Source organism: Drosophila grimshawi, unplaced genomic scaffold, assembly GCF_018153295.1.
Source record: "Drosophila grimshawi isolate 15287-2541.00 unplaced genomic scaffold, ASM1815329v1 contig_311, whole genome shotgun sequence".
Lineage (NCBI taxonomy): Eukaryota > Metazoa > Arthropoda > Insecta > Diptera > Drosophilidae > Drosophila > Drosophila grimshawi.
This window is the reverse complement of record NW_025063098.1, coordinates 26,372,438-26,392,057: the sequence shown is the minus strand read 5'-3', so window position 1 is coordinate 26,392,057 and position 19,620 is coordinate 26,372,438. Positions and strand designations below refer to the sequence as shown.

Sequence of the window (19,620 nt, the reverse complement as noted above, 5' to 3'; positions counted from 1 at the left end):
CGTTGTCCATTCGAGAGGCGCTGTATAGCGCTTCCGAGCGGGGGCGTTCGAGTGCGCATCTTGTGGCGAACGGAGCGTTTGTGCACAATGCCGAGTTCCGGCGGAGCTCAAGTGAGCCGGACTTGACGAAACACCACAAGATGTGCATCAGCCATGTGACACAGCGCCTGCTCAAAACCAACAACGACCATTTGCATGACCGGCTCGATGAACTTTGTACATTTGGTTAGGGGCTGTGATGACTTATGCATAGCTACTGCATCAAAGATTGCCAGGCATTTGGAGAAATAACTCCAACGCATGTGGTCGAAATGCATATAATAATAAAAATACACAGGCAGCTACGCAATCGCTTTTGTTCTTTATTGTTCAATATTAATTCACTTATATATATATATTTTTGTATAGTATATAAATATTTTTTCGGTCTTAAGGCTCACTTAGGGGATACGTTTTGATTCTGTATGGACTGGGATAAAGTGGAGGATACATTACAAATGTATGTATGATGCAATGAAATATATATATATATATGTATATATATATATATACTAAATCCCAGTAAATCGTGACCGCTGCTCAACTGATCTTGTTGCGCAGATAGTACTTGATGAGCTGTATGCAAACCTCCGCATCCTCCGCACTGTCGTGGCCAGCCTCTGCAAAAGGAAAGATGATTATAATTTAGGTATGGAATAGTATTAGTTTATTTAGTTACTCACCATTTTCTTGTATGATGCGCTTGAGGTTCTCAATGCACAGCGTTTTCAGCGCACGCTTCTTTGGCGGACCCATTTTGTGGGGAAAGAGCACAGAGGTGTCTACGACCACATCGTGTATCAGCTTCAATGCCTTCAAATCGCTCTCCAGACTGTGACCCACCAGCACCGTCTTGGCATGAAACATGGACATAAGCACGGCCTGAACATCCCGCAGGGTGCGCGTTTCCTTCGCCAACATTGCCTCCGTTATGCCCGAATAGCTGCAAGAGAGAGATCAATAATAAATGGATTGGAGTTAGGTAGTGTATAAAAATGCCAGACTCTAAAGTGCTCTGTACATATTAACGTATATATTTTATAGTCTATATATAGTCTGGGCTGTTTATAATACGTACACGGTGTTATAGTCCACAATTTGATTGTCTGGCTTGACAAGGGCATCGTAGACGCTGCGTCCATTGATGTCCACAACCGTGACGCGGGTGAGTTCGATTCCATGCGTAGTGTAGCACATTTCACAGTCGAGTGCATAGATGTCCTTCTTGGTGGACACATAGTCGTCCGAGCGCTCAATTGTCTTAATGAAACATGTCAACTTATCCGGATCGTAGTAGTCGCTCACATGATAGTTGGCATAGCTGCAGCCCGGTGTGCCCGCCGGCTGTTGACAGCAGCGGTGCTGATTGTCCGTAAATCCACGTCGATAGCCAGTGCTCTTTGCATGATAGTTGCACATATCAACGCACTTCGTATCGTAGATACTCAAATTGAACACCTTGCCACAGCGTGTGCAATAGCGTTCCGTCTCATTGGGTCGTCGATTGGGGCGGCAGGCGCGTATGACAGCTGTGCCACGCCCAGGACCCGGTCGCGGATAGCCATTCTCCACCAGTTGCTCATCAGTCAAATGCAGATCGTAGACCATTTCGTACGCCTTCTCCGCGCACAACGAATCGAAGGGCTCTGCCGTGGAGCTCAATTTGCTAGAAAAAATAAGGGAAATATTAGCCAGATGTAGTTTAGAGTCTACTGATTCTATGTTCTCAGTGAATGTTAGCTGACATTTGACAATATTTGAAAAGTTTTAGAAAGATATTGGAAAGAATTCCAAAAACTAAATGGATTGATAAAAAATTATTTGAGAATATTTGAATTATTTTACATCATCGCCTGAATTAAATGAAAACGTTTAAGTTCAATATAATATTTCCGAATTTAAGCGGACAGAGGGAAAAACTGACAGACGTGCAATACACGCCTTGTTTTCCATTTGAGAATAGAGTATCAGAAAAAGACAATTTGTCTGTGTGTGTGGAACATACTCCTTCTTCTCCACGCTCCAAGATGTGGTAAGGGCCCGCTTGCCGCCGAGCATCATCTCGTGCGAGATTGTCTTGTTGGCGGAGCTGGGCTGATTGCCCGCCTCGATGGCCTCCTTGCGCAGCTTGTTGATGGCCAGCATGCAGCTGTTCTTGTAGATGGACGGCGTGCTGCACTTCTTGAAGACTGCCAACTCCTCCACTTGCGCCCGTTCCCAGGCATCATTTAGCTGTGGATAGATGACGGTGCACTGCTTCACCATCATCTCGTAATACTGCATACGTATATTATACGATATCTTTGAGCTTTGCGGCTCCAGCACCGGTGGCTTGGCGGCTGCAGCTGCCGTTGCCGGTGCCACTTTATCCAGTGCAGCTGTGGGAGTATGCGCTACACGATTGCCACCCTTAAACGATTGCGCTGTGGTAAACGCTGGCTTCTTTTCCAGCTGCAGCTCCTCGATCTTCTTCTTGGCCCGTGCAATCGCTATGACATTGGCCACGGGCGCAATCGTGCGAGCTGTGGGGAGTTGAAAAAAAAGGATAAGTACTTGGCTATAAGATTAAAGCGTAATCGAGCTCTTTTCTCACTGCATAACTAATAATAATCATTCAAATTACTGCTCTGATTTTGAATAACACACAATATTTGCCTGATAAAACGTGAATATATTAATATAATAGGATATATAATAGATGTGAGCACGCCTAATATTGTATAGAATCTAGACACGATTCAAATAATAATGTTGGTCCAATTATAAATTATCCGCAATTTTCGTAGAATACACAATATGTAAATGCAGTTTCATTTCATAGGAATTATTCTGATTAAATAAATATATAATGGCAGCTCTTTTTTGTAACCATTTTAAAATGAAGCTTAGAATTTTGATACTCTTATAATATATTATAAGTATTATCAAAAAAAAAGGAGACATCTGAGAGATCATAGGGTATATGATTTATATATTACTGAACAACAAACAAAGCCAATTTTATAGATAGTTGAATGCTTGATTCTATGCAGTGTAGTCCTTAAATTTTTTTAGTTATCTGTCGAGTTTTGTGATACATATACAACCATATATCGAACTATAAGCTATAAACTCACAATGTACATGTGTTATGATGCCCCTACTGGCACTAAGTCAGTCTCATAAATAAATAATACAATAAACATCTGACCTATTGGACTCTGTTTTAAACTTCGATGTGCCGCACAAAGCCATAATTTGCATACAATAAAAAAAAATTAATAGCTACCTGTGCGTGTTGGTGGCGTTAGAGCCGCTCGTGATATGAGTGGGGTGAGTGTCTTGGCTCTCGCCTCCCGCAGCTCCTCTTGTGCGACACGTACACGCTCCTGGGCGAGGCGCAGCTGCTCGGCATCTGCATCGGCGCGTATTTTCTCTTGACGTCGCAGCTCAGCACGTCTATCGAAGATGCGCTGCATCGCGTTCCGAATGTGATTGGGTTTGTGGACTGTCACCGGTGTCATGGTCTTGCATTTGTCCGCATTCTCGTGGGCGACGCGACGCTTCTGAAGCGCTGCTGTCGCCGCCTCGGTGTATGTGTCGATGTCCGGCGAGGGTGCTTTACGCTTCAGCGCAAACTCTGTCGCTGCTGCTTCCACCGGCTTGTGCAGCTGGGCAAATTCCTGTTCCAGCTCATCGTATATCATTTCACACTGACGCACAATTTCCGCATCGGATGTGCTCACATCTATGTCAAAGTCCATCTCGATGTCCTCGCTGGACTGCTGACTGGAGGCAGTTGGTTTCTCTGTTTCGGTTTTGGTTTTGCTACGGGTGGAACTGGAGCTTGCGGAGGAGGAACTCTTTGATTTGGAGCTGCACGAACTGCGCGATGTGGACTTGGAACTGCTACTACTACTATGCTGGCGACTTCTGGACGATGATGATGTGGATGCAGATGTGCTGCCCTTGTCCTTGCTGCTGGAACTCCTTTCGCTACGATGCTTATCGCTGCTCGATGATTTTCTATGCGATGAAGATGATGAAGACGATTTTGAGGATTTGTGCTTGTTGGTGGAACTGCGACGCTCCGAACGTTCGCTATCCTTATGCGTTGAGCTCTTGTGCTCTCTATGCTTATCACGCTCCCTGCTCGATCTGTGCTCTGATTTTCGGGAAACAGAAATTGATTTCTTTTCCCCATCACTTTTTGGAATTTCTTCCGTGGGTAACAGCTTCTGCTCCTCCAGATTTGTCTCGGGCAATTCTGGCTTTTCCTGCACCTCCACCAGCAACTGTTCCTCCTCTTCGTCTACATCATCCTCTTCTGTGTGTTGACCTTGCCAGGTGTCGCCGGCTGTGCCATTTGTGCCGACCAACTGTGAGGGCACATATTTGGGTACACCGCTCGCATCGCCAAGACCCTTTTTGGCCGGCGAGGCATTCAGGGCTGGCTTCTCTGGATGATACTCCAGATTTGATTTCTTCTTTTGCCTGATGGGCGCCGCAGTCAGCGTCAGCTCGGGCAGCGGCAGCGAGAGCAACTTGGGCACCGGCGCTGGTTTGTACTCCGGCACCGCTTGTTCCGCTGCCTCAACATCCTCTGCAAGCACAGGCTCGAATTGAATTTAATTGAATGTGCCATTTATAATGAACTTACCCTTGCGTAAATGCTTAAAATGGCAGAAGGGACGCTTGCAGGTGGCGGCGCTATTGTCTTTGCTGGCGCTGCCAGCGCTGTTATAGTACGGGCAGGCAAAGCTCTTGAAGAGGCCTGTCGATGGTAACATTTTCGACTCGTGTCTCTTCGATTTGTATTCGCAGCTAAATGAAGCAAGCGTTGTATAAAAAAAAGTAAATGTTCTATTTGTTTCGTGCTGTGTATTTTCTCATTTCATGAAACTGAAGCTGATGCCAGATGTTTTTGCGAATCGCGGGACACGGCGTTGCCAGAGTTTTTTTTAAGTGTGGCAGCTCCGTCACAACAGCTGAGCGTATAAACAAAACAAGCCAGCCACCCAGTAGAAAATGTGACAGCAATCTGAAACATTCCTGCTAATTCTACGTACATCAAATTAAAAGCGAAATCTTAAGACACGCCTCATGCAAAGCTTTTAAAGCTAAAAAACAGAAAAGTGTAAATAATATTAACACTATAATTATTTGCGCATACAATTCGCCAGCGGTCAGTACAAGCTTTGTTAATTGAGCAAATGATGCACAATTAGATCAGTTAGATAAATTCACACGTAATTCAATAAGTAAGTACACACTGACATTAGTATACTTAAGTGTGCTTATCAAGTGCTTCTGTCTTTAATTCCAACTCTAACGATGATGGTGCATTAAATGAATACGCTGCTGGGTACAAGGTTCACTCTCTCCCTCTCTCTGTCTCTCTCCTCCTCTCTATCTGTCTCTCTCACTCTCTCATACACAATTCATGCATGTCGTCACATTTAAGTATTGTACGGTTTATTTTATAATGAATTCTCACTTTCATTGCAAAGATGCTAACTAATTAAATATGGTTTGAGTTTGCAGTGCTAGATTGCACGCGTTCATTCAACTGCTCTTATCGAGCTCTTAACCCATTCACGTTTTACGTCCAATTCCGCGCCCATCGAATTTAGCTCGAGTTATCGTTATATTAAATTATCGTTGGGCGTTTATTTGTTTGGAGACACTTGAACACTTCGGTTCGTCGCTAGTTACATTTTGGATATAAACAAGTTATTTAAAGTTTAAAATATATACACATATAATTGTGCATAGTTGTGTGCGTTGTCATTGGCTGCGCTTGAGTTTTGGTACTTTGGACCAAGCGTAAAATCGAACATTGTTGTTTGTTTTATTTGCTTATCGGCCACAGGTACAACACCCACGCAGATTATATATTTGAGTACCGCACCGCATATTGACTCAATGTTCACATTTTTAGCAATTATGGATCGTGCAAGTCTCTATTTCCGTGGCAAGGATGACAAGAGCACGTTCAGCTATGACGATGATCTTCCCCTGCTTCCGCTGCCCGAGCTGCGGGATACCATGTCCCGTTACTACGACAGTCTGAAACCATTTGGCAGTGACGAGGAGCTGGCCAATTCACGGCGCATTATCGAGCAGTTTGAGCAGGGAGTCGGCGCTGAGCTGCAGGCAAAGCTCAAGGAACGGGCGACGAATACGAAATATTGGCTGGGCAGCTATTGGGAGGATTACGGGTATCATCTATTGCGACTGCCGTTGCTGCCCTATCAGCTCATGCTGATGCCCAGCCAGATGGTGCAAGTGGGTGTGCCAGAGACGTCCGCATATATGATGAAGGTGAGCATCATATATATTTACTAATTATATTATATACCCACAACATAATATGGTGTAGTAGATAGGACTTGTGCTACAGGGTATTTGTAAGTTCAGCTTACTTGTTCGTTCTAGTTTTGATCTGAAATCTCTGATTCCAGGGGTACAAATCATTATTGAAGTTAGATACATTTGGACTGCACGTCTTTAATTGATGAGACATTCAATTTCAGAGTCTCGCCCGTCACATTTATCACACGCTGGAGTTCTGGGACATCATACGCCATGAGGCGCTGAAGCCACTGTCCTCTAACGGTGGCAAGATCAAATACAATTCGGGATTGTACAAGCAATTCTTGTCCACGTCGCGTGTGCCGGGCTTGGAGCAGGATCACGTTGAGAAGCACTTCCGGACCAAGTCCGAGGGCAGCACACCCACGCATGTGACTGTCAGCGGCAAGGGGCGTCAGTTTGCATTTAATGGAGTGCATGAGGATGACACCATTCTGACGGCCCCGGAGATTTTGGTCATACTGCAGCGATTGCGCAGCATCCTAGACTATGAGCCGATGGGCGATGGTGTGCCTGCATTAACCAATGACGATCGCACCAGCTGGGCAAAGAATCGTAATCGGATCATTGAGATTTCCGAAGCCAACAAGGAGACTTTGAGGCTGGTGGAAAGCTCCTGCTTCGATGTCTGCTGGGATGAGAATATGCCGCAAGACACTGAGCAGTCCTCACAGATGGCCTTATACGGCGATTATCATTCACGCTGGGCGGATCGCAGCAGCTGCCTGCTGATGTTCAAGAACGGTTACCTTGTGTTTGGCGGGGAGCACAGTTGCTACGATGGCACCTTCAGTGCCAGCTTTGCCACGTTCATTCAGCTGAGCTTCTTCGAAGTGCCTGAGCCCGACTGGAACGAGGCAATTAGCTCCAAAGTCGTGGACATACAAGAGCTCAAGTTCGAGCTGGACGACAAATTGAGATCGGAGATCAAACGAGTTCTCCAAGAGGTAGAACAGCGGGTTAGTCGTTCAAATCAAATCCTGGTGTCTGCCCAAAATTTAATAGCTTTATTCATTTGCTTAGGGCGCCGATATCATTGCCACCTTTGAAGTCTTCGATGAATATGGCAAGGATTTCATGAAGACCCAGAAATTGCATCCGGATTCCTTTATGCAAGTGCTCATGCAGTGGGCCTACTACCAGATGCACAATGAGTAAGTGTTGAGAACTACAACTTGTAACGCAATATAGTTATACCCTCTGCCCATTGTCAGGATTGCACCCACCTATGAGACGGCGCTGATGCGTCACTTCTACAATGGACGCACGGAGACACTGCGCTCCTGCACCAATGCCGTACATGACTTTCTTAAGGCATCATCCGATTCGAGCACCACCGATCAGCAGTTGGTGAAAGCCTTTCGCACAGCTGTCAAAGATCACAGACATCACATGGACGAGGCACGTAAAGGCCACGGCGTCGATAGACATTTATTTGGGTTGTGGTGCGCGGCGTACGAGAGCAATATGGAGATACCCGCTCTCTACGATGATCCACTATATGCCATGAGCGGTGGTGGCGGCAATTTCGTAATATCCTCCAGCACACTGGGCTTCACGCCCAACGTGGGCTTTGTCGCACCTATGACCCTGGATGGTTATGGTGTCTTCTACGGAATTACATCCAATGCGTAAGCTGCAGCTGCTGTTGTAGATTTTCATTTATTTTCATTGAATATTTATTTCTTCTTGTAGTATCTACGTCAATTCGACTTGCTATCGGGACAGCATCAAGACCAGCGCCCGGAAATACAACATCGTATTCAGAGAATTATTCTGTCGCATTCAAAAACTCCTGGAGCAGCAGGACGAGAAATCAAATTTGTAAACAGCCGCAATTTGGTCATTTATATAATGATTAGCATTCATTAGACACAGAAGAAAAGAGTTTTCAGTTTATATGCATTCCATGCAGAGGCAGCGGATAGAATATGTTTCCTTTTACTTAAGGCACTTATCAAGCTACATCAACTTCTTGCCATCTCTTAGCCATGAGTAGAGGTTTTTAGAGGGTACTAACAAATGAAATAAGCCTGGTAGAGTGTACTATAATTTTGACGGGATTTTTTAAACTTATTGTATATTTTTGATGTCGGAAGGTTGACTCCGGTCTACAAGGGTATGCAATCTTTGGCGGGTCTAAGGTGAATGTTCTTTCTAGTTTTCTATGTTGTAAAAAGCATAATTGTCCAAAAGATACATGAAAATTCGATCCAAAACTATACAATTTTCTGCACTATATTCAAATTAATTCCATTATTTAAATTCAAAATTTAGTGAATAAGTATTTGTTATCTGTAAGATTTGAAAGTGGTTTTAGTGGTCGCTCGGAAATGAGAACGTTTTAGTTGCTGAGGTGATTGTTATTTGTAAATGTATTGTCAACAGAATTTAAATAAAAAGAAACTTCAAATAAAAATCGAAAATTATGTTTATAATTTCTTTTTAACAAGCGATCACTGTTAATGTATGCCCCAATTATATAGCAAACAATAATAATTGTGGAGTTTTCAATATTTTCGGTTTTTCTTTTTTTCAGTGTTTTACAACGTTTATTGAAATTCAAATGTTCAATGATTGATTACAATTCACGATAAATTCAACTTCAAAATGCGACTATAGTTGGTATCTCATATATTTTAAGCGCCGGAGACATGCCTCTGGTTAAAAATTCATCATAATTGCTAAATGAGCCACACGACTTGCACTCGATTACTAGATAGATATATGTTTGTATGTGTATATATATGTATGTATGTAGTGTATATGGATATATATACGGATTATGTGAAAGCTGAAATCCGGAGCATGCGACTACGATTACTCTCGACTGCAGTTAGTTCGATTAAGTGCGTCTACTAGCTAATTACAAATGTGTGTGTGAGTCTGGGTTTATCTTAAATGTACATGTATAAAAAGAAGAGTTCAATTTTCGAGGGTCACAGACCCACCCTGGGGGGCAAAAGAAACAAAAAAAAACTTGTGGCGAGATGCACGGGCGGATGCACTGCGTCTGCGCTTAGTGGGCGTGATAGTAGCCAACGCCAAGTGACGACAGCATTGCGTAATCATTGGACATGTCGTGAGCTCGACTGCGTCCACGCTGCTGCTGTTGCCGCTGGTTGGCATAGAGTTCCACTCAATCCTGCCCAGGCACCGTCACAGCCTGATGATTCTGCTCGCTGCTGGCGACTGCAGCAACTGATGCTGCTGCTGTTGCTCCTCCTCCGCCTCCTGCACTTGATACTGGTGCCGCAGCAATGGCCGCTGCTGGCTCTTCGCTCGTTGCTTTGGCTGGCGCTGGCGACAAATCTGCTCCAACTGGTGGCGGCTGAAATGCTGGCCGCTGCACAAACATGTTGTCAATGATGTGATCAATATTATCTCCACTGCCACTGCTCGCTCCATCGTCCATGGTGCGGGCGGCACGCGTCTTGTGCTTTTCGGAGGGTGGCAGTATGGGAATCGCATTTGTGGGTCGACGCTGGGGCAGCACGGCTGGCCGCGTGGTTGCCTGTGCCGGCGGCACAAAGTACGTGGTGCCACCAACTGTATTGTAATTTTGGTGATAGTTAAGCGACGGTGGTCCGGATTGAGCCGCCTGAACACCCGATGGAGCAGCTTGCGGCGCAGACTGTGGCTGCTGCTGTTGTTGCTGCTGTTGTGTGACCACTGCCGACTGTGCTTGGGCGTAGGCCACGGCTGCAGGCGTGGGCGGCAAATAGCCAGCACTGGCCGAATTCACGTACGGCGCCTGGGGCACAGCGACGGGCACAGAGACGGGTACAGTGACAGAAACGGGCACCGGCACCGGCTCTCCGCTGGTCACATAATAGGGCGCTGTGGGCGCCTGTGTGTAAGCTGTTGCCGCTTTGGGTTGTGGCACCGATGGCACCGCTGTCGGCGGCACTGCTGCACCCAGTTGTAGGTTTTGCAGTTGCGCCTGCAACTCTTGTTGCTGATACGCAATTTGCATGAGCATGTGTGGATCCTGCAGCAGCAGCTGTGATTGTTGCTGCTGCTGCTGTTGTTGCTGCTGCTGCAGCTGCAACTGTTGCTGTATTTGCTGCTGCTCCGCCAAGTGATGTTGTTCTTGCTGCTGCTGTTGTTGTGTTGCCTCGTGTTGGGAGCGTCGCAAGCTGGAATAACGTTTGGGTCCATTGCGTTGCTCCGTTGGCAACGTTTGTTGCTGTTGTGTCAGATGCAATTGTTGTTGCTGCTGTTGTTGTTGTTGCTGCTGCTGTTGTTGTTGCTGCTGTTGCTGCTGTTGTTGTTGGTTCTGCGAGGCCAGCGAGTGCATTTGAACGCTGCCAACATGGCTGGGATCGTTGCGCTGCTGCACCTGCTGCAAACGCGTTTGCACCTGCTGCAAACGCTGCGACAGATTCGAGGTGACCAAAGGTGGCTGTTGCTGCTGTTGCAGCTGCAACTGTTGCTGCTGCTGCTTCGAGGGCTGCTGTTTCGACTGCTGCTGCTGTTGTGGTTGTCTCTGTTGCTGCTGTTGTTGTTGTTGCTGCTGCTGCTGCTGCTGCTGCTGTTGCTGCTGCTGTTGGTGTGTTGGCAAATCAATGATTTGTTTGGCTGCGCCATTTGGTCTGCTCAGCTGATAATCCCGATCCGAGCGCTGATCCGCATAATTTCGATGCTCGCCGCGATTTGACTTTTGCTTGAACTCCATGGCGTTCTGGCGAGCACCACCACCACCGCCACCGCTGCCCCTGCCATAGTTTCGATTCCTTGGCTCACGGTCGCGAGTCTCGTGGTTTTTACTCGAACTGCCAGCAGCAACATTGTTACCCAGTTGTTGTTGCTGCTTCTCGGCGGCGGCCGCAGCAGCAGCCGCAGCGCGACGCTCGCCGCGATTCTCCTTCTCCTCGCGCGAAGCGGACGTCCGGCGAGGACGACGATGGCTGTTGGTGGCGTTGCTGCTGCGCTCGTTGAGCGCAGGAAAGTCCTGGGGACGTGGCGGCTGTTTACGCTCCTTGTTGCTGGCCTTGAGGTACGCCTGCTCGTCCTCCCAATTGCGCGAATATTTGCTCGGACCGCGTGTATAGCGACGGCGTCGTCGTGCACGTGGCGCCGCATCCTCGTTGCGTATGTCATAGCCATAAGATTGCATGAGTTCCGCACGCGTTTTAGGCGCCTGTTCGCTGGCCTCGAAGCGATCGTGCGACCAACGATCACCACCCGACGCCGGTTGCCACTTCTTCATCGTTTTGGATGCCTGCGATATGGTCGGCGGTTGGCCGGCGGGTGAGGCACCACCATCGCCATTGGTCACATCCGGAAAACTGGGCTCCAGCTGAGACTGGACCCCATCGTTGTCGGCATCATGATTGCCGGCCCCATCGCCCTCCGTTTCGGCGGTGCGATCATCATGCTCGTAGAAGGTGCCACGTTTGGGTATATATTGTGGATTGCTGCGATCCTCGTCCACTTTCTTTTGTGCCTCCGTCTCGGCTGCCGTTCGTTCCAACCCATTGCCACTTACCGTGCCGCTGCCGAGATCGTCCTCATCGTCATCATCGTCCTCCGACTCGCTTTGGCCATCGTCATCGTCGTCGGTTTCGGTTTCCTCATCGCTGGCACTCTCATCGTCATCGTAGTCTCCGTCACCGCCCTCCAGATCGCTGGCCGTGTCATATTCGGAGTCGTGCGGATGCGAATTGCTTGACGGCTCCTGGGTGGGCGAGGTGCCCAGCTCGATGCCGCCCGCTTCGCTCGCGTTCGGCGATGGGACGACGTTGGGTATAGGTATGTCGGTCGGTGGAGCTGCCGGCGCCGTTGTCATTTTCTCAACATCGGCCATCGCAAGATGCAAATTTGTCGATTCTTCGATTTTTTTTTTTTTTTTTGCTTATGCTTTTTGCTGTCGCTGCAAGGATTTTAATCAATCAATGTTTAATTCTTAGGTTGCCTACTCATTCACTCACACGTTATTTGTACGTCTTTCGCTCTAGATTTTTTACTTGGTAGGTTTTCGATTGTCGTTTAAGTTATATGCATAAATCTCTTATTTTCACCCAGTTTTCTTCAACAACAACGCAATCAGAAAATAGAAAGTGTCTAGAGTTGACATTAGGCACTGGGGTTATGGCAGAGTTGTCAGCTGGCCGGTATTGCTACACATTCACAATGAATAACACAATTGCAGTCCACTTAACATTTCTGCACTTAACAGTCAATTATTAGCAGGTTAACAGAAATTTGCACAAATCAAATAGATTCTTAAATTGTAAGGAATAAAATTAATAGATATGATGGTGGCAATGGTGTATTTACTTATGTCAAATATACGTCAATAACTATTTACTATTATCAACTATTACTATTAAACAATATTATATACAATAATCCGTTAGTAGAATTTTAAGCTACGTCTTCAGACACTGCAAACTTCACATAATGTTATCACATTAAGCAGAACTGCTCCACGCTTAACAGTCCTGAATTACTCAGCGCGAATTGTTCGTGTACTTCGGTAACCCTGTCCGCAGATGATGAGACACCGAGCAAAGCAGAGAACACCACAGAAGATAAATCAAGTTTTCGTCTGCTAAGCTAAATTCGTCTGCTGTTTTTTTAAAATAAATTTAGTATAAATCAAACCAACGCAATGTCCAAGTTGCTGGGTATACCGCTGAAGAAACCGTCCGAGGTGGACATTATAAAGCCACTAAACAATCTGATACAAAGCACCTACAATGGAGCCAGCGCCGAGGAGACGGCGCAATATGCGGAAGCAGTCAATGAATTTTCTAAGCAACGCAATACGGCAATTTGGAAGTTTTTCGAGAAATACGAAGCATCTCTAGAGGTCGTCTATAGGTAAGTCAATTTAAGCAAAATATTATTGGCAAGTGATCTTTGCGGATTACCACCTATGACTCATATCGGTTGATAGCCGGACAAGCTGTAATTAATCATTTGTGTGTGTGTGCAAGAGAGAGAGACAGCCAGAAAGAGAGTTAGGAAGAGAAACAGAGAGAGGAAGAGAAGGGGCAGACATAAACATAAGAATGACGTAGTCTTTTAATTAATTTGGTTTCATTTCTTTTGTTATTATATATATAGTTACTACGATCAAATATGCGCGTTGGAAACAAAGATATCAGCCAACGAACTGCAAATACCGTTCAAGTGGAAGGATGCCTTTGACAAAGGCTCCATTTTCGGTGGCAAAATTAGCCTGAGTAAGTTAAAAAAAGAAGTTGATTAAAATAAGTAACCGGTTTGTACTTAACCACACCTCTATTTCCCACAGCTCATACCTCGCTGCTGTATGAGAAGGTTTGTGTGCTCTTCAATATTGCCGCACTGCAGAGCAGCGTCGCCTCCAGCCAGCAACTGGACACCGATGAGGGCCTCAAGCTGGCCATCAAACTGCTCCAGCAGAGCGCCGGCATATTCCAGTATTTAAAGGGTGCAACACCAGCAGCGGTGCCGTCGGAGCCAACGCCCGATTTGAGCCAGGACACGTTGATTGTGCTGCAGGCATTGATGGTCGCTCAGGCCCAAGAAGTTTTCATACTGAAGGCAATTAAAGGTAAATTAAATATAATTTTGTTAAGAATGTTAATGTATATTGAAAATCAGACAAGTTGTTTCAAACTTAAAGCTATATATAAGCTATAGCTATATTATCATTTAACTATAATTGAAGCAATTTATCATAAGTTGCTTTAAGTTTTTAATGATCTTAATCCCAATTACTCTCACACGTTCCACAGACAACATGAAGGACCAGATTATAGCGAAACTATGCTGTCAGGGTGAGGAGTTCTATGCGGATGTACTGCGTGCCATGCAGCGGGAGTCGGTGCGCAGTCTGTGGGAGAAGGACTGGATACCCACAGTGGCTGGCAAGCAGGCGGGTTTTCATGCGCTGACGCAGCTATATCAGAGTCTTGTCTGTCGCTCCGCGAAGCGGATTGGCGAGGAAATTGCACGTCTGCGTAATGCGATCGATCTGTTCAAGGCAGCGCAGTCGCGTGGCGGCAACGAGACCTTTCTGGATGAGTATTTCAGTCGGGCCAAGCGCAATCTGGCCGAGTCCACCAAGGACAATGAGTTTATTTACAATGAGATGATACCGGAGTTGAGCACACTTGCCTCACCGGGCAAGGCGCAGCTGGCGAAGCCGTTACCCATGGCCAGTCCAATGGCTGGAAACTTTAGGGACATCTTCAAGAATCTGGTGCCCGTTGAGTTGCATCGTGCGCTGACCGCTTCCGATATGCGCAAGAACGAAATTGTCAACGTGGAGATCATGAAGTTACGCGACGCTACGCAAACCCTAAATGCCGTCCTGGCCAGCTTAAATCTGCCGGCCGCCGTCGAGTCGACGGACAGCAACAGTGGATTGCCGCCATCGCTGCTGGAGAAGGCGAAGGAGGTGCACGAAAAGGGTGGCATTGAGAGTGTGCAGTCGTTGCTCAAAGATCTACCCGAGCTGCTCAATCGCAACCGTGAGATCCTGGATGAAACAGAGCGTCTGCTGGACGAGGAACGCGATTCGGATAACCAGTTGCGTGCACAGTTCAAGGAACGTTGGACACGCATCAGCTCGGACAAGTTGACCGAAATGTTTCGCACGAACTCGAAGAAGTATCGCGAGGTCATCACCAATGCCATCGAGGCCGATAAGGTGGTGCGCCAAAAGTTCGAGGCGAACCAGAAGGGCATTGAGCTGCTCTCACTGCCACCGGAGCAAATACATCAATCGTTGCCCTCGGCCAGCGGCAGTGTGGATCCGAATTGTTCCAGTGTGCAGCGTCTCAAGCAGTTGATGGAGGCCGTCGAAACGATTAAGGCGGAACGCGATACTGTCGAAGCGGAACTCAAGTCGGCCACGTTCGACATGAAGGATGAGTTTCTGCAGGCGCTGCAAAAGGATGGTGCCATCGATGAGCCCGCCCTGTCGTTGGCTCGCATCGGTCAGACTTTGAATCCGCTGCAGCAGCAGGTCAAGGAGAGCGTGGAGCGACAACAGCCGCTTGTCAGCGACATTCAGAGCGCCCACAGCGCCTTCGTCTCGGAGACGGGTAGCTGTGGTGGATCGCGCGATAAGCTGTACCAGGAACTGGCCACTGCTTACGACAGTTACATTCAGCTCTCTGGCAATCTGCAGGAGGGCACCAAGTTCTATAATGATCTGACCCAGTTGCTTGTCGTCTTTCAGAATAAGATCAGTGACTTTGTCTTTGCACGCAAAACCGAAAAGGAGGAGCTGCTCAAGGATCTGACCACAGAATCCAGTCGCCAGGCGCCACCAGCGACACCATCTCTACCATCACACTATGCATCCACATCTGGCAGTGGCAGCGGTAAGTCAGATATATCCTAATCCTAATCCTAATCTAAAATCAACTCTATTCCTCTGTTCTGGTATATTATGCATAGAAGCAAAGTTTGCCTTTTTATGGGGTTTAATGAAGTTATGCAAAAGTATGTATATATATATTCTTTATCAGCATCAAGAGGTGAGCTGATCTAGCCATGTGCGTATGTTCGGGCCTATAAGAGTTAAACACTTTATGTGAGGAATGTAATACTTTAAAAGACAGATCAAGCTTGTTTTATTTTATATTGATAACTGTTCCCGTTTCACAAATATCGATTAAGGGCAAGCTAATAGATACTTGCATGCCTATAAATTCCTTAATTTTGTATACAATTATTTCTTAAGTATCATTTTGTAGTAAATGAAATCGTATTCAGTATTACTCACAACGCTGTAAATCCCCAAAATCTATATCTACAACGGTCTTAGTCACAACACTCATTTGATATCAAACAGAAGTTTTTGATTGTCTTTTGCTTATCTTATCTGATTACCTCGTTATGTTCTTATCTCTTGCTAGATATTCCAAGTATGCCCCCTGCTGGTGCTCCAGCCGCAACAGCCGCCGCTATGGCCCCAGGAAATATGCCGTATCCGGCGCAGGTGCACATGCCGGTTCCATATGGCGCCTCACCGGGAGTGCCGTATCCGACTTACGTGCCACCACCCATGCCGCAGAGCTTCAATCCGTATGCCACCTTGCCATATCCGGGCAGTGAGTATCCCAAAAGTACTTCAACTGAAAGCAACACTAATTTATTGTCATTTTCATAGATTATCAATATAGTGGCTTCCCGCAGGGTCCACCACCCGGCAGCTATGGCACCTATCCGGGCAGTTTTGCGCATCAACAGGGCGGCTATCCCAACCAGAAGCCACCCGGCTGGTAAAAAGTGCTCATCAGATTCCCTCACATAAATATATTACCCGCGCACTGTGTTTAGCCCGTGGCTCCATTTGCATAAATATAAAGGTATATATATATATATATATACATATACATATATATATATTCTGTTCTTGGTGAATCTAGATTCAATGGCAACCAATCGTTGGTCAAGGCATTAAATGCAATGCATCCACATGTTGTGTTTCAAATTGTATCATATAAACATCGTATATTAAATTAAAGGCTTAATTGGATTTTAATCTCAAATACCTATCACAATAAACGTTACGTCTCACTATGACCCAATCTCCGATAGAATTCTCCCTTGATCGTTGCAATGCAACGCGCAGAGCACATGCTATTAATCAACAGCTCCAACCTTGAATTGAGCACCTGCTGCTCAGAGCTGCCATCGCATCGCTTGGAATTGCTCTCCAGGAGCTGCGAATATGCCTCCTTGGACATGACATCCACGGTGCACAAACGCTCCTCAACATTATCGAGCAGTTGCTGGACTTTGCTCTGGCTGAGATAGTCACTTGTCCATAGTTTGCGCCCGCTGGCTGAGCTCTGCTGCTGCACTGCCCGCTCGAACTGGTCGAAGAGTGTGCTGGCCGAGGGCGCAATCTCATCCAGCTGATTGGGATTCAGCAGATATTGTTTCACCTCGTCGCTTTCGCCTTTGACAAAGCTCTCCACGATGTGTTTGACCAACAGCTCGTCCAGTGTTAGATCCATGTCAGCCTTCAGCGGCACCCAATAGTTGACGCTGAGCGATGTCTCCGCCGCCTCCACGTAGTGCCACCAGTGTCGTGGCACAATCAGCACATCGCCCGGCTGCAACAGGCAGTGATGAGCCTGCGCCTGAAACTGTTCATAATGGCGCAGATTATGTGGTGCGGGTGCATAGAAATTCTCCAGGCAGTAGACACTGGACTCCTCGTAAGGAATTCGCGTGCATTGCAGCGGCGTCTCGGGCGGAAAGAGCAGCCAGGATTTGCAGCCAAAGGCCTGCACCACAATATTGACGCCATACGTGTCGTAGTGACACGGCGTATTGGCGCACGCCGATCCTAGCCACAAGCTGTAATCATTTTGATGCTCAGCGAAGCCAAAGCATTTGAAATCGATGCCTGTCAAACAGCTCGGAGGCAGTTCGTTAGCCCGCTTGTATTGATAGGCGGCCCATTCGGTGGGTGCCTCTTTGCCCACCCCTTTTGTGGCATACTTCTCCAGAAACTGTTGCATCGTCATCCGGACACGGGATCTCTTTCGCTCCCATTGTGGCGTGGCGCCATCCGCAATGGAAATTGCCTCAAATACCGGCAAACTGGAATCATTTGAAGCTTTGTCATAGCGTGCGCACCACTCCTGCAGCGAGTCTTGAAAGCACTCCCAGTGGTTGGGGAAGTCCCGCAGAACTAGCGGCACATGTGTGTTGAGAATTATGTCGCGTAATTTAGAGGACATGGAATAAACTGTATTGTTTTGTTTTTGGCGAATTTGCCGGGCATAAAAATCAGCTGTGTGATAAGCGTTGCCAACTGTTATCGATGATGGCAGCCCTGTTCTGCTTAGCCAAAATGCAAATGCCAAATAGATGGCGCCAGCTAACGTCAATTAAATTTGAATTTAAATTTAATATTCCATTTCAATAAAAGCATTTACAAAATGTAATCAAGTTTTTTCGCCTCATATAAGTTAATTGAATTAATGCTTATGTTATTCTCACCTATTGACATACATACATGCATGTGATCAAATTAAGAAACACTTACAAAACCAAATGTAAATACAATTAAGTAAAACGTTATTTTAATTAGTGCGCATTTTCGAAATTACATAATTGGAATCAAGATTGCGTGTAAAACAAGTTCTGCAGATCAAGTTGTACTTGTTGATGCCTCTTCGCACGCAAACCAAACCTGCCCCGTTACTGATTGCTTGTGCCTCTCTTGTTGTTGTTTTTGTTGCTGTTGGATTTTTATTCCTTTTTTTTATATCGTTGTCATAGTTCTTAGTACTTGGCTCTAAGCAACACTTTGAGATAATTATTTTGATATGACAGGCGGAAATGGAATGGCGTTAACGTGTTGCATCTACTGCGGCAAGTGGTCTTTATCGTTTCGTATCAAGACTTAAAGCTTTACTTGTTTGTACTTGTTTCGCAGTTTGGTATTAATTTACATTTATCGCAACGAATATTATCTGACTGCAATGTGGCATTTGATCGCATTTGATGATATAACTGTTGTCACCGGTGTGGACGGGAAGGAGATTGTAGGGGGATTGTGCGCTGCTTGGCAATTTGCATTCGTTCTGGCCATAAAAAATAATCAATGGATCTGCGACCCCAAACAGACTCGACGCCACGCCCCTTCCCCTGCCCCGCCCTGTCGATAAGCTCATCAGCTGATGGCATTTGTCATAAATGTGATTTATGTTTCATTCTCTTTTTGCACTTTTCTTTCCTTTTTTTGTTGGCCACAAAAGAACAAGTCATTAAATCTACTTAAGATGGGCACTTAATGCGCCAGCTACAGATACATGTACACTGTAAGAAAAATGCAAGTGAGTTATTTTCTTATCTGGTACGAATTTGCAAAAAAATATAAACAGAATTTGATAGAACATGATTTATTGATCAAGATTAATACTTTTATTTACAATGATTTATTTTTTGAGCACAAAAAAATCCCAGAATAACAAGGAATAAATATTCTAATTTTTTCAAACTCCATTTTCATGCCAACTTCATAAATAATATATATCCTTGAACTGCATCAGTTGCAGATTCGATATAGCCATGCCCGTCTGCCCGCCCATACGTCTGTCCGTCGATCTGTCTGCTTGATTTGTATTGTTTATATAAGCAAAACTCCTTCAGCTAAGAATATATTGATTAAACTTGGTATATATACTTTTTTTACTTCCATGACAACGAGGTGATCGAACGGATCGAACCACTATATTAAATAGCTGTCTTCGGAAAAAT

At 45.9% G+C, this 19,620-nt stretch overlaps 5 protein-coding genes across 6 annotated transcripts; 2 read left to right on the top strand and 3 right to left on the bottom strand.

The window, feature by feature from the left end:
- Positions 1-349: 349 nt before the first annotated feature.
- Positions 350-4,958, bottom strand: LOC6568644 (RNA exonuclease 1 homolog). Its single transcript, XM_001994362.3, has 6 exons — positions 4,679-4,958; positions 3,308-4,621; positions 2,045-2,561; positions 1,118-1,705; positions 723-982; positions 350-659 (listed from the first exon to the last, which is right to left on the bottom strand). The coding sequence occupies exons 1-6, from the start codon at positions 4,806-4,808 to the stop codon at positions 580-582; spliced, it is 2,889 nt and encodes a 962-aa protein (XP_001994398.1). The 5' UTR covers positions 4,809-4,958; the 3' UTR covers positions 350-579.
- A 109-nt stretch (positions 4,959-5,067) lies between these two features.
- LOC6568645 (peroxisomal carnitine O-octanoyltransferase) lies at positions 5,068-8,819 on the top strand. Of its 2 annotated transcripts, none has more exons than XM_032740557.1 (6): positions 5,068-5,279; positions 5,960-6,342; positions 6,555-7,352; positions 7,417-7,547; positions 7,608-8,024; positions 8,089-8,819. In XM_032740557.1, exons 2-6 carry the CDS (start codon positions 5,965-5,967, stop codon positions 8,219-8,221), a joined length of 1,857 nt encoding a protein of 618 aa, XP_032596448.1. In that variant the 5' UTR covers positions 5,068-5,279; positions 5,960-5,964; the 3' UTR covers positions 8,222-8,819. The 2 variants fall into 2 exon arrangements, with proteins under 2 accessions (XP_032596448.1, XP_001994399.1); XM_001994363.2 differs by lacking the exon at positions 5,068-5,279 and adding an exon at positions 5,572-5,890 and having other exon boundaries at positions 8,089-8,807.
- A 100-nt stretch (positions 8,820-8,919) lies between these two features.
- Positions 8,920-12,444, bottom strand: LOC6568071 (mediator of RNA polymerase II transcription subunit 12). Its single transcript, XM_001994364.3, has 2 exons — positions 12,327-12,444; positions 8,920-12,268 (listed from the first exon to the last, which is right to left on the bottom strand). Exon 2 carries the CDS (start codon positions 12,200-12,202, stop codon positions 9,533-9,535), a length of 2,670 nt encoding a protein of 889 aa, XP_001994400.1. The 5' UTR covers positions 12,203-12,268; positions 12,327-12,444; the 3' UTR covers positions 8,920-9,532.
- A 443-nt stretch (positions 12,445-12,887) lies between these two features.
- On the top strand, positions 12,888-16,931 carry LOC6568072 (programmed cell death 6-interacting protein). Its single transcript, XM_001994365.2, has 6 exons — positions 12,888-13,221; positions 13,468-13,586; positions 13,658-13,939; positions 14,124-15,719; positions 16,257-16,451; positions 16,511-16,931. Exons 1-6 carry the CDS (start codon positions 13,010-13,012, stop codon positions 16,624-16,626), a joined length of 2,520 nt encoding a protein of 839 aa, XP_001994401.1. The 5' UTR covers positions 12,888-13,009; the 3' UTR covers positions 16,627-16,931.
- LOC6568073 (HSPB1-associated protein 1) lies at positions 16,911-18,145 on the bottom strand. The gene has a single exon (XM_001994366.3). The coding sequence runs from the start codon at positions 18,093-18,095 to the stop codon at positions 16,911-16,913; it is 1,185 nt and encodes a 394-aa protein (XP_001994402.1). The 5' UTR covers positions 18,096-18,145.
- Between the last annotated feature and the right edge of the window lie 1,475 nt (positions 18,146-19,620).